Source organism: Lissotriton vulgaris, chromosome 6 (genome assembly GCF_964263255.1).
Source record: "Lissotriton vulgaris chromosome 6, aLisVul1.2, whole genome shotgun sequence".
NCBI classification, from domain to species: Eukaryota; Metazoa; Chordata; class Amphibia; order Caudata; family Salamandridae; genus Lissotriton; species Lissotriton vulgaris.
In genome coordinates this window covers 647,930,949-647,943,473 of record NC_141694.1, presented here as the reverse complement: position 1 = coordinate 647,943,473, position 12,525 = coordinate 647,930,949, and the positions used below count along the sequence as shown (strand labels likewise).

At 46.7% G+C, this 12,525-nt stretch overlaps 1 protein-coding gene across 2 annotated transcripts in view; it reads left to right on the top strand.

The window, feature by feature from the left end:
- The window catches only part of CASP8AP2 (caspase 8 associated protein 2), a 231,082-nt gene that overhangs the window by 129,126 nt on the left and 89,431 nt on the right, over nt 1-12,525 (top strand). For both annotated transcript variants that reach the window (XM_086926647.1, XM_086926646.1), the window contains exon 8: nt 7,882-11,506. In XM_086926647.1, coding sequence (XP_086782773.1) covers nt 7,882-11,506 — 3,625 coding nt within the window. The remainder of the gene's footprint in view (nt 1-7,881; nt 11,507-12,525) is intronic.

Sequence of the window (12,525 nt, the reverse complement as noted above, 5' to 3'; positions counted from 1 at the left end):
TGTCTGAGTTCAGTTTCAGGTGGCTGGTCGTCATCCACTCGGCTACCTCTTTCATCCCTTCGTGCAGATTGGCTCTGGCGGCGGCGGGGTCGTTGGTCAGGGAGAGTATCAGCTGGGTGTCGTCGGCGTAGGAGATTATGTTGAGGTTGTGTTGGCGTGCGATGGCCGCGAGGGGGCTCATGTAGACGTTGAAGAGGGTGGGGCTCAGCGAGGATCCTTGAGGGACGCCGCAGATGACTTCGGTGGCCTCTGACTTGTACGGTGGTAGGCGGACTCTCTGTGTTCTTCCGTCGACGAAGGAGATGATCCAATCCAGAGCCTTCTCCTGGATTCCGACGTTGCTGAGGCGCTGTACTAGGGTGCAGTGGCAGACAGTGTCGAATGCCGCGGAGAGGTCTAGGAGGATGAGGGCCGCTGTTTCTCCGTTGTCCATCAGGGCTCGGATGTCATCGGTGGCGGCGATGAGGGCGGTCTCGGTGCTGTGGTTGGCTCGGAAGCCAGACTGTGAGGGGTCGAGGGATCTATTCGTCTCCAGGAAGGCGGCCAGCTGCTTGTTGACGGTCTTCTCGATGACTTTGGCTGGGAACGGGAGGAGCGAGATGGGGCGGTAATTCTTGAGTTCGGTGGGGTCCGCTGTGGGTTTCTTGAGTAGAGCGCTGAGTTTGGCGTGCTTCCAGCTCTCGGGGAAGGTGGCGGCGTCGAGGGATGTGTTGATGATGTCTCGCAGGTGGGGTGCGATGACAGCGTCGGCCTTGTTGAAGACGTGGTGGGGGCAGGGGTCGGTCGGAGATCCTGAGTGGATGGAGTTCATCGTGCGGACGGTGTCTTCGGTGCTGATCAGAGTCCAGGCGCGGAGGGTGTTGCTGGGGGGTGGTGGTTCGGTCGTGGTGTGCGTTGGTTGGTTGTTGAAGCTGTTGTGTATGTCCGCGATCTTGTTGTGGAAGTATGAGGCGAGGGAGTTGCAGAGGTCTTGCGATGGGGTGATGTCGTTGTTTCCTGCGCTGGGGTTGGAAAGCTCTTTCACGATGTTGAAGAGTTCCTTGCAGTTGTGTGCGTTGTTGTCCAGCCGGTCCTTGAATGCAGTTTTCTTGGCGGCGCGGATCAGCTGGTGGTGCTTCCGGTGGCAAGCTTGAAGGTGGTCCTGTTGTCCGGTGTTGGACTTAAGAACTTAAGAAAGATGCAGCAGTAGGACAGGCTGTGCTCTGTCATCTTTTTCACTAGAGGTGAGCCTTCTCTCTTTCATCCCACCTTCCTACTGTCTACTTGCACATTTCTCTTTTATTACAATTTTTTTTTGTTTCTTTTTATTGAAAATTATAAACAAACAAGGCAATAAGGAACATTTACAGAATACCAGTTCAAACGAGGGAGGAACAGGGCATACAGAATCTTATGCAATCGGCAATGGGATGGGGGGGGGGGGAGACGGGGTGAAACAAGTCAGTGCGTCATTAAGATGATACTTCGGTAGGAACGCGGGGTAAAGGGGAGAATGAAGCATCAGTGTTAGTAGTCACAGGGGCAGATGCCACCACGGTAACTGTTCCAGGGACCCCATATCTTGTTCCACTTCCGGGGTCGCCCCTGGGCCACGTAAACAGTTTTCTCCCTAAACATCGCCCAATCCATATTCTCCCTCCATGCTTCAACTGTAGGTGGTCTCTGGGACCCCCATAACTGCGCTTTGTCTCTTTTAGCGATCATATTTCCAAGGGTCACCCACTGGGTCTGTGCAGCATTGTGATCTGTTGGCTCCCACACATTCAACAAACAGCGCCTGGCTTCGGGCAAAAGAGCAATACCCGTGGCCTTTCTATCATTTTATGCACCTCATTCCAGAAAACAGTTACATCACGGCACTCCCAGAGAATGTGGAGAAATGTCCCAACTAGCCCGCATCCCCGCTTACACAAACCATATTCAGAAAATCCCATTCTAACCAAACGGGGGCCTGTAACGTAGGTCCTGTGGAGTATCTTGAGCTGCACTAACCTGAGACGGGCCAGAATCGCAATCTCCTTAGGAGAGGAGATCGCCGACTGCCAGTCCTCATCGTCCAATTCTAAGCCATCTCGGGTCCATAAGTCCCAGAGCTGAACCAGTAGGTCAGCCCTATTGTTTATTAGTTTTTTATAGATCAAGGAGATAGTACTGTCCGGCACATGACCGTCCAGCACCCTATCCTCGAGCGGGAACGACTCCGGGATCTTCTCACCCTCTGAAAAAGCAGACTTCAAGGCATGGCGGATCTGGAGATTTCGAAAGTATTCCCTATCATTTAATTGGAACTCTGTCTTCAGTGCCTCAAATGATTTGATACGATCCTTTACCCAGAGGTCGCCCACCTTACTGATACCCATCAGGTCCCACTTCTCAAACCCCTTGGTCTTCCACAAGTTGCCTAGTCTCTCAGAAGCGAAAAGCGGGGTAGCCAAAGTCATGCGGTCTTTCCATCCCATCGCATTATTTGCATCATACCACAGACGCACAGCGCTCTTCATAGGGCCCGACAGATCCCTACCAGCTGACCTTGAGTACAGAGCTCTATTATAATCACCCACAGGCAACAACCACCTATCCATAGTGAACGCGGTGTTAGACGGACAATACATGTCATGATTAATAGCACTCAGTTGAGACGCCCAATAATACCGCTTAATGTCAGGGAGAGCAATTCCCCCATCATACCAAGGGAGTGTTAGCTTCGCGAGCGCAATACGGGGTCTACCATCCCAAATCAACTTCCTCTGGAGACCCTCCACTGCACGAAAATAACTAGCCGGAACCATGTCAAGGGTATTTTGGAGTGCATAGAGGAACTGTGGCAGAGGCATTATTTTGAAGAGCGCAGCCTGGCCGAACGGCAAAAACGGGAGCTTACGCCAGCCCGCCACGTCCCATTTCAACCTATTCAACGGGGGGATCAAATTCTGCTCATAACGAGCCACCGGGTCTAATGATATATAAATTCTGAGATACCTGAACCCCGAAAGACGTCACTTGGATAGGACAGTCACGTGGGAGAAGAGGGACCTCACCCCACAGTACATAAAGACAAGACTTGGTCCAATTTATAACCAAACCAGAATTCTTACCAAAGGAGGTCAGGACATCGAATAGAACTCTCAGCGATTTCCGGGAAGATGTTAAATAAAGCAGGATATCATCCGCGTAGAGCGAGATACGATCCTCGAAGTCAGGGGACCACCGAATACCCTTCATCGAGGGCTCCCACCGTATCCATGCAGCAAGGGGCTCGAGGGCCAGGGCGAATAGTAGCGGTGACAAGGGACACCCCTGCCTCGTACCCCTTCCCAGACAGAACGGCTTAGAAACCCGTCCGTTAACAACGATCTGTGCCAGGGGTCCCTCATTGAGGAGTTGCACCCAGCCAATAAAGCCTGGACCAAATCCGAACTTAGCAAGGGCAGTCCACAAATATGGCCATTCCACAGTATCAAACGCCATCGTGGCATCTAGAGAGGCCAAGATGGCTGGCTCACGTAACGTCGCCGCCCTCGCGAGAACACCATGCAACCGCCTGAGATTCAGGGCTGTGTTTCTGTGCGGAATGAAACCCGATTGATCTGGATGGATCAGATCGCTAATCACAGTTATTAATCGATTGGCCAATACTTTCGTGAGAATCTTAGGTTCCGCATTTAAAAGAGATATCGGCCTATAGGAAGCACACTTTTCCCTCGGTTTCCCTTCCTTGTGGATCACCACTATGGTAGCCAGCCGCTGATCACCGGGGAGGGAGCCTCTCTCACACGATTCCACAAACATATCATGTATATAGGGAGCCACCTTGTCGGGACGCAATTTGTAAAGTTTAATTGGGGGACCATTGGGACCCATAGCCTTCCCCGATCGCAAAGAGCGAATAGCGAGAGCCACTTCATCTATTGTTATCTCCGATTCCATTTGTTCCTTATCTGCATCAGACAGGCACGAAAACGCAATATCGGGTAATAACAAATGCGAATCCTCGTCCGGCCGCTCTGACACAGGGGAATAGACCATACACCACCATGTCCACCACCACCTCGTTCACCTCCACCACCACCACCATGTCCACCACCACCACATCCACCACCACCACATCCACCACCACCACGTCCACCACCACCATGTCCACCACCACCACATCCACCACCACCACGTCCACCACCACCACGTCCACCACCACCACGTCCACCACCACCATGTCCACCACCACCATGTCCACCACCACCATGTCCACCACCACCATGTCCACCACCACCAACAACACCACATCGCCACCACATCCACCACCATCTCCACCACCACCACGTCCACCACCACCACCACGTCCACAGCTTCCACAGCCACCACATCCACAGCCACTACCTCCACAGCCACTACTTCCACAGCCACTACCTCCACCACCACCACTACGTCCACCACCACCATGTCCACCAACACCACGTACACCACCTCCACCACCACCACGTCCACATCCACCAACACCATGTCTACCACATCCACCACCACCATGGCCACCACCATGTTCACCACGGCCACCACCACATCCACCACGGCCACCACCACATCCACCACGAGGTCACTACCATGTCCACCACCACGTCTACCTCCACCACATCCACTACCACCACCACGTCCACCACGACCACGTCCACTACCACCACCACGTCCACCACGACCACGTCCACCACCGCGCCCATCACCACCGCGCCCATCACCACCGCATCCATCACCACCACATCCATCACCACGTCCACCACCACCACATCGACCACCACCACGTCCACCACCATCACACCCACCTCCATCACCGCACCCACCTCCATCACCCCGTCCACCACCACCCCGTCCACCACCACCCCGTCCACCACCAGCACCACAGCCTCCACCATGTCCACCACAAGGCCACCTCACTCTATCTATCTATTGCCCTCACTTATCTATCTATCGCCCTCACTCTATCTATCTATCGCCCTCACTCTATCTATCGCCCTCACTCTATCTATCGCCCTCACTCTATCTATCTATCGCCCTCACTCTATCTATCTATCGCCCTCACTCTATCTATCTATCGCCCTCACTCTATCTATCTATCGCCCTCACTCTATCTATCTATCGCCCTCACTCTGTCGCCCTCGCTCTATCTATCTATCGCCCTCGCTCTATCTATCATTCGCCCTCGCTCTATCTATCATTCGCCCTCGCTCTATCTATCATTCGCCCTCGCTCTATCTATCATTCGCACTCACTCTATCTATCTATTGCATCACCACAGCATCACTCAGCACCACCACAGCATCACTCGGGGGCACCACAGCATCACTCGGGGGCACCACAACATCACTGCATCACTGAACGCCACAGCATCACTTGTCGCCACCACAACTTCGCTCAGCGCCACCACTGCATCAGTCTGTGCACCCATTAGACAACAACTGGTTCAAATATGTTCTTTCAGTGTTTCAAGCTTTATTACAAATGACACAAAAAGATGTTAATATTTCACTTCTGTACTTGAATTTTCGTCACAATAAAATACACTGAACATAATCTTCAGAAAAGTTATTTACAAAAGTTTATGCTATTGCCATTATAAATTACAATAGCTTTTATTTAAGGATTAATATTTTTTTTTAAAGGCCATTGTTATTTGTAATATCAATACATCTAAGCCACGTAAATACTACACATATTGCATTACAAATGCTATAGGTGTCACATTTGCAAAAGTTAAAACTATTGCCATTGTAAATGACAACTATTCATTTCGCTATTTTCAAAACCAACACATAAATAAAAAATGTGTCATTTACAACACCAATAGCTCAAACTTTCCTAATGCGAGACCTATTGCATTGCAAATGCTTGTTCTGTCTTTTGCTAGGAGGTTATATGTCTGTTTTAAAATGCTAAACGCAAACGTATACATACTGGGCTTATTTTTTTTTAAATCAGACTACCTTTCCATGTACCCTTCGCTTTCGTGCTGTCTTCTTTATTCATGGGGTTATTTTCCTAGTATCGCTCTTCTTAATGCCAGTCTGTACCATTTGCAGCAGCACAGGGGCCTTACATCCTACACAGATGGTGCCTTTCTTATATGTAGAGTGAAATAACTGATGATTGTTGCCAGTACAATCAGTGCCTCCTCATAAACCTTCTAAGGGTCTCAACTAGACAAGAATGTCATCTGTTATAGTGAGTGGTTGAAATATAGCAGGGCCCAGAGATGTTGGTCTTTACTGGGTCCAGCACTTACATTTGTATTAGTGGGTGTGTGCTTTACAATTACATGGTGGTTATGCACTATTCTTTGAGGTTTTTACCTACTACATGCACTTATGCACCCACATTCTGGAACAACATTCCCGTATCCCACCGAATCACCCTGACCCAAATTATAAAAATGTTGAAAATGCATCTCTTTAAAGAACACTATATCACAATGCAGTAACTGTACACTTCTGCTCCCCGAACCTAGCAATATTGCTCTGATCTCTCACGGACTATGCTTGTCTCTGGCTCTCTTTACTGCCCCCTTCATTTTGTCAAGATTAGCACACTACAAATATCTCATGCATACATACTACAGGAGGTTAAAAAAAATAAAGGTTGTTGCCGTATGTTGGTTACCTGCAAGCATCTTTACTGCATGGATGACATGGTGTGTGCATCTTTAGTGTCTGTCAAGTCGTAACCTCTGGTCTGTTGCTGAGTGTTTCCCCTGCAAGGTAGACATCTAAAACCACCATCTTAGTTATTTTGTGGCTTTGGCAGGTGATGCCTTTCGTTGAACTTCATAGCTCCCATACATTGCAGCAACCTTCCCTCACCTGTAGGTTTCACTTCAGTAGAAGGTTCAGCTTTTCCAGCTGCTCACCGTAAGTGCTAAACAGCTGCTTTTCTGTGGCAGATGGTTACTGTCTTTTCATAGGCAATATCTCCTATGAACCAGTTTCTTTTATCATATATCCTGCTGTACAGGAAGCTCGCTGGGAGTAACTCAATTGGGTGCAAAGGCATGCTCCTATTCCTTCCCTCCCCCCCCCCCCCACATCAACATTGGCAATATTATCTTTGTCAAGCTGCCTTGATTGCACTTAATAAAATAGTTCCTCATGCACCCTACTGAAAATGTGAAGCAAACAAAAAGGTGTCACTTGAGATGCCTGAATTAATGTCAGCAACTGGTAATTACTCTGTCTGCATTCCAGTCCATAATTTTTTTGCAATTATTCTGTTCTCGTTGGAATCCCATTCCTGCGTGAATCAGCCTGGTCTAATAGGAACAGCCTCGCCCAAAATGTCAACGTAGGCCCATCCAGATGGGGATACAAGCATCCCAGCCAGGTTTTGCCTCATCAGACCTGGTCGGTGAGGTGCAGCATTTGGTAAAAATGCCCAAAATACTCAAATGTGACTCTGTTTGCTAATGTTTTCAACTGAGTCGCAAACCCTGTTTGTAGTGTAACCCATGTGTGACTGGAGGAGCGCGAAATAGGGCAGGAGACCTAATTCGATTTTAGATGTTGTTTAGAAAGTGTAATTGGGTTCATTAGTTACGGTGGTAGCCCACATCTGTGAACTATTTGCATTCAAACATCTCTGCTCACCAACTCTACTGAAAGCAAAACATGTGCTCTCCTTTTCCTTCTGCTGTAAAGCTAATTACGTTAACTTGGTCCATATATGGATAGATAAGATCCATTGGTTTCTGAGAACAGGCCTCGTGCAGTTACCTATTTAGCAGATGTATTGTTCATGTTGCATTATTGCAGAAGGAGGATGGTAGATTATCGTTGTTTTCTGAAATTATGCTTTTTGTCCTTGTACTCTGTGCATACGATAAAAACATTTTTCTCTGTATTCTAGATTTATGCTTTAACAGTCTGAACGGCGCAACAACCTCTAAAACTATTTCAAATGAAGTAAACAAGGAAAATCAAAATCCTGTTTGCGTATCTGAAAAGTGTCCTGATGCAATCTCTCTTCTGGAGCCGTCCGAAGAACTAGAGGACGGGGAAATCATAAGTAGTGATGAAAGTGAAGAGACACCAATTAAAGAGAAACCAGCTACCAAGATCTGTAAAAGTGCAGAGAAAAGAATGCATTCTAAAATAAACATGCCTCCTAACCGGTATACCTCAGTCAAAAATCAACAGAACAAGAGGAAGCGATCAAGTTCAGATGAGGCAAGTCCAAAAATGATACGTGTTGAAAGTCCTACACGCAAGACCAGGGCGACCACTACAGCAAAGGAGATTTCAACATCCTCCAGTGATAATGATAATAAGAAAGCAATCAGCCCTGGTCTAGAAGAAGTGGAAAAACTGGCAATGCCTTCCACAGTACGTGAAATTATGCAGATGTTAAGAGTAATCCGGAATCACATCCGAAAGAAATACATGAAGTTCAAGGTCCAGTTTTCAAAGAGGCAGTTTAATGGCATTATTGAAACTTCAAGTGTGAATTTCATATCATTTATAAAAGGCCTGGATTGGTCTGGGGTGTGTACATCTCCAGATTGCCTGATCCAGAAACTCTGCAAAACAATAGAACGTACATTAGGGCAAGTTCAGAACAACGGCATTGTGGATCGAATATTTGGGCAGCATATGCATGATATGAAAAAGAAGTTGTGGAAGTTTGTTGATGATCAACTGGATTATTTGTTTGAAAAAATGAAAGATGATTTGACCAAGCTTTGTGACATAGCGAAAGAGGAAATTGATAGTGATGACAATAGTCTTGAGTCACCACCAAAGCACTCCTCTACCCTTCCGGACAATTTGCAGAAGCTCTCTAAAAACTATGTGAAACCCAAATCTCCAAAGTGTGAAGAAATCTCCTTGCCAAAATCAATAATTAGAGACTTGCAGTCAGAGGTTTGTCAACGAGTAATTCCACTGTGTCAAAATAGTAAAAAGCAAGAGTTATCAAAAACTGTTACAGATAAAATTAAGCCTTCGATGAAGTTGATGGAAAAATCTGCAACCAGTACTTGTCCGTCTGAAGTAGATAGGGGTCAAGGCAGCTCGGGCAAATTCCCCAATGCTCACCATAAGAAAGAAGGGGCTTTCAAGAAACACAAAGATTCGCAGAAGCCTGGTCTTAGCAGAGAGTTGCTTACAAAGCAGCAGTCATCAAGTTTCACCTTCAATTTAGTGAATGATGCTCACATGGGTGAGGTATTTAAAAGCTTGCTGCAAGGTCAGAATACCCTAGAAGAGAGCACTACCAGTCTAGAAAAAATCCAGCAAGGAACTGGGACACCAGAAAAGGTGATCGCAGGCGATGAGCAGTATGACATGTGTACGTCTGTTACAGCAGAAACAGTTCAGCAAGACACTTTTTTGCAGTTAGACATACCAGATGGTTCCTCCTCATCAGTGACTCCCTCTGAAAAGTCTTTATCCTCCATGATTCAGATGCCTGTACGCCCAGATATTTTGGATGAAAGCTGTATGCTGGAGGTCCCCATGTTTTCGTACTCCAGCAGTGACAATACATTCTGTGAAGAAAGAGATAAATCCTATGTTTCTGTACTTATGGAAGATCTAGCTGTCTCCTTAACAGTCCCTTCCCCATTGAAGTCTGATGGTCATCTTAGTTTTTTACGGCCCCAGACCGCAGCAACTTCTACTCCAGAGAGGGTTATTAATGCACATTATAGTGAAGATGCGCTACTGGATGGAGAGGATGCCACAGAGCAGGATATTCATTTAGCTTTAGAATCAGATAATTCAAGCAGTCGTTCTAGCTGTTCTTCCTCATGGGCCAATCAGGCTCCCCCACCTGGTTTTCAGTATTGCCCAAGTGAACCAATGCATGCAGTGATAATGGAGAAATCCAATGACCACTTCATAGTTAAGATTCGGAGGGCATTGCCTGCTGCTTCGCCAGACACTGACGAGACATCCTTGACTGATGCAGAGTCTTTGTCTTCTGCGACCCAGAACAAAAACTTTTCTCTAGCTCAGGAAGTTTCTGCTCTCCCTGATTTAGAGGGATCACCTCACACATCCACTGTCTTGGCTGAACATGCTGCTACAGCCCCTGAAATCATTGGAGTACCTCCTAGTATTCCTGAAGCCACAGGACCTTTGCCTCTGGGTGGTCGTACTGAATCATCTCCCATATCCTCCGATCCAGCTAGGACGACACATAGACACACGGGGCTCTCTAGATTAGGTGTTAAAACACATGATCTAGATGTGGCCAAATCATCTGAACTCCCAGTGCTAGCCACAGCTCCTCCTGAGCCACTTGAACCATACCCCTCTCATTCATTCCATCGTCCCCCAGAGCCACGTGATCCCTACCCAACCCATCTTCAAACTGGTGCATCAGCTCCTGCTAAGTCTCCTGCATCATGTCTGTCTGAATCCTCCCGTCGCTCCTCAAAGTCACTCGATCACTACCCTACTAATAATCAGTTCACCCCAACTGAACCGGTTGCGGCAACTGCTGCTCCTTCAGAGTCACTTGGACAATGCCCTGCTCGTTCATCCAATTGTTTTCCAGAGTCATCAGTACCTGCCACATCTCCCTCTGAGCCACATGAATCTTTCCCAGCTCAGTCATCTCCTAATCACCCTGTGCCATCAGAAACTGCCCCAGGTCTCCCCAGCATTTCTGAAGTACACCCAGTTCAAAAATTCCAAGATCCCATTGACCTACCTCATAAGTTAAATCCGCCCCCTGAAGCATCTGACTTGCGTCTGACTGAATTATGCCATGTTTCATGTGAACCCTATCTGACTCATTCGAAGGATAAGACGCCACCTGAATCTAACTTACCAGCTGCTGTCCTGCGGCCAACTGAAACCCCTATCCCTTCTGAACCTATCATTCCACCTCCTAAGTGTACAACGAAAGTCCTCCTTTCTCCAGAAACATCAGGAGACTCTTCAGAACTGGAGAGCAGCTGTAGTGCTAATACAACTACTGAAGGTTCTTCTGAGCTAATATATGTGCAGGAATTAGAGGCACCGGAAGTTGTTGTTGAAACCTTAAACAATGCAGCAGAGGCTTCGGCCTGTGGTTCGATTATTTTTAAATCCTCAATGCAAAAAGCTTCCGTGAACACTGCTGAAGTTACATTTGTGGATTTGACAGAAGAGTCTGATGATGAAAGAAGTAAAGATGACAAGGCCAAGTCTGTACCAAAGACAGTTTTTGAGGCAATTACTTTAGAACGTGGGACAGTGAGTCTTGAGAATGTTGGTAGTAAGAGAAAAAAGGAAACTGCTTCAGGGGCCACCCGTCGAAAAAAGTCAAAGGGTAGCCATGATCTAGTCATTGAAACAAAGCGGCAGAGGAAGAAAAGCAGAAAAGCAGAGGAAAGTGACTTTTTTACTAAAAGGAGGTCATCTAGCAAGAAGGCAACCCCGGAGATAGTGGATGGTCAATCAGAGACTTTGTCAATTTCTCCACAAAGCCTTTCAGCAAAAAACGTGATTAAAAAGAAAGGAGAGGTGGTTGTTGCATGGACTAGGTAAGCATAGAAACCATTGTTTGACAGTTTGTTTTATGTTTTTTAAAGAAAGGAACATACCATTGCTACATCAATAGCTGCATGTTTTAGACTATTACTTTTCACTTTGGCGCTATAAGCCTATTTGAAAAAGAAAGATGATTTGTTTCTGCTTGGGACACACTCTTTTTCCCAGTTATGAAATTGTAGAAGTTCCAAACAATCAAATGATCATGCATGCATCATATCCACGTTTTCACTTGTGAGCATGCTTTTATTTTTAGGTACATTACATTTTTTTTTACTCCTGTGTCCACCCACTTTTCCCATTACCAATTGTTCATCGACCCACTCCATCTCCTGAGGCTCTCCCCCACACACATATTTGCTTTTTGGAACATCAAGAAAGAAACACCATTGCCTAAACTCACTGCTCCATGTTCTGAGGTGCCCTCGGGCTTGAGCAAGTAGTTCCTACTTTTCTGTAAACATTCTATGTATTGTTAGGTACAATGGCATTTATATTTACTTTTGTGTTGACCCACTTATCCCGTTATCAGTTTATAAGAACTGCCATGACAGTATGGGAACCAAAAATTGCCTCTTTAGTTCTTAATGAAAACTGTGTGGGCACGTCCACTCTTCCTCTCACACAGTAATACTCAAAGGCACGGTGTGAATATTAGAGGGTTTGGAGCAGATCGTATGTGCACCAAATGCTCTGTTTGTGTACCCACTTGCTCCCACAGCTCTGTTCTTTTAGGCCTTTCTTCAAATGACTTTTCCAACTTCATCTATGCCATATTAAGCATATTGACACAATTTGTTGACCCTTTTGTCTGATGCTTGTAATGCTTGTGTGCTAAGCACCACTGTCTCAATTTTGTACGCTACAATACTGATTTCTATAGAGTGCTTTTAATTTACGTTATACTCTGATTTTCTACCTTCTGATTTAATGTAGCATGGAACATGGTGGGAGATTGTTCCTGAAAGCAGTGCATACATCAGCATCCTCAAGTGACCATACTCCTTTTTGT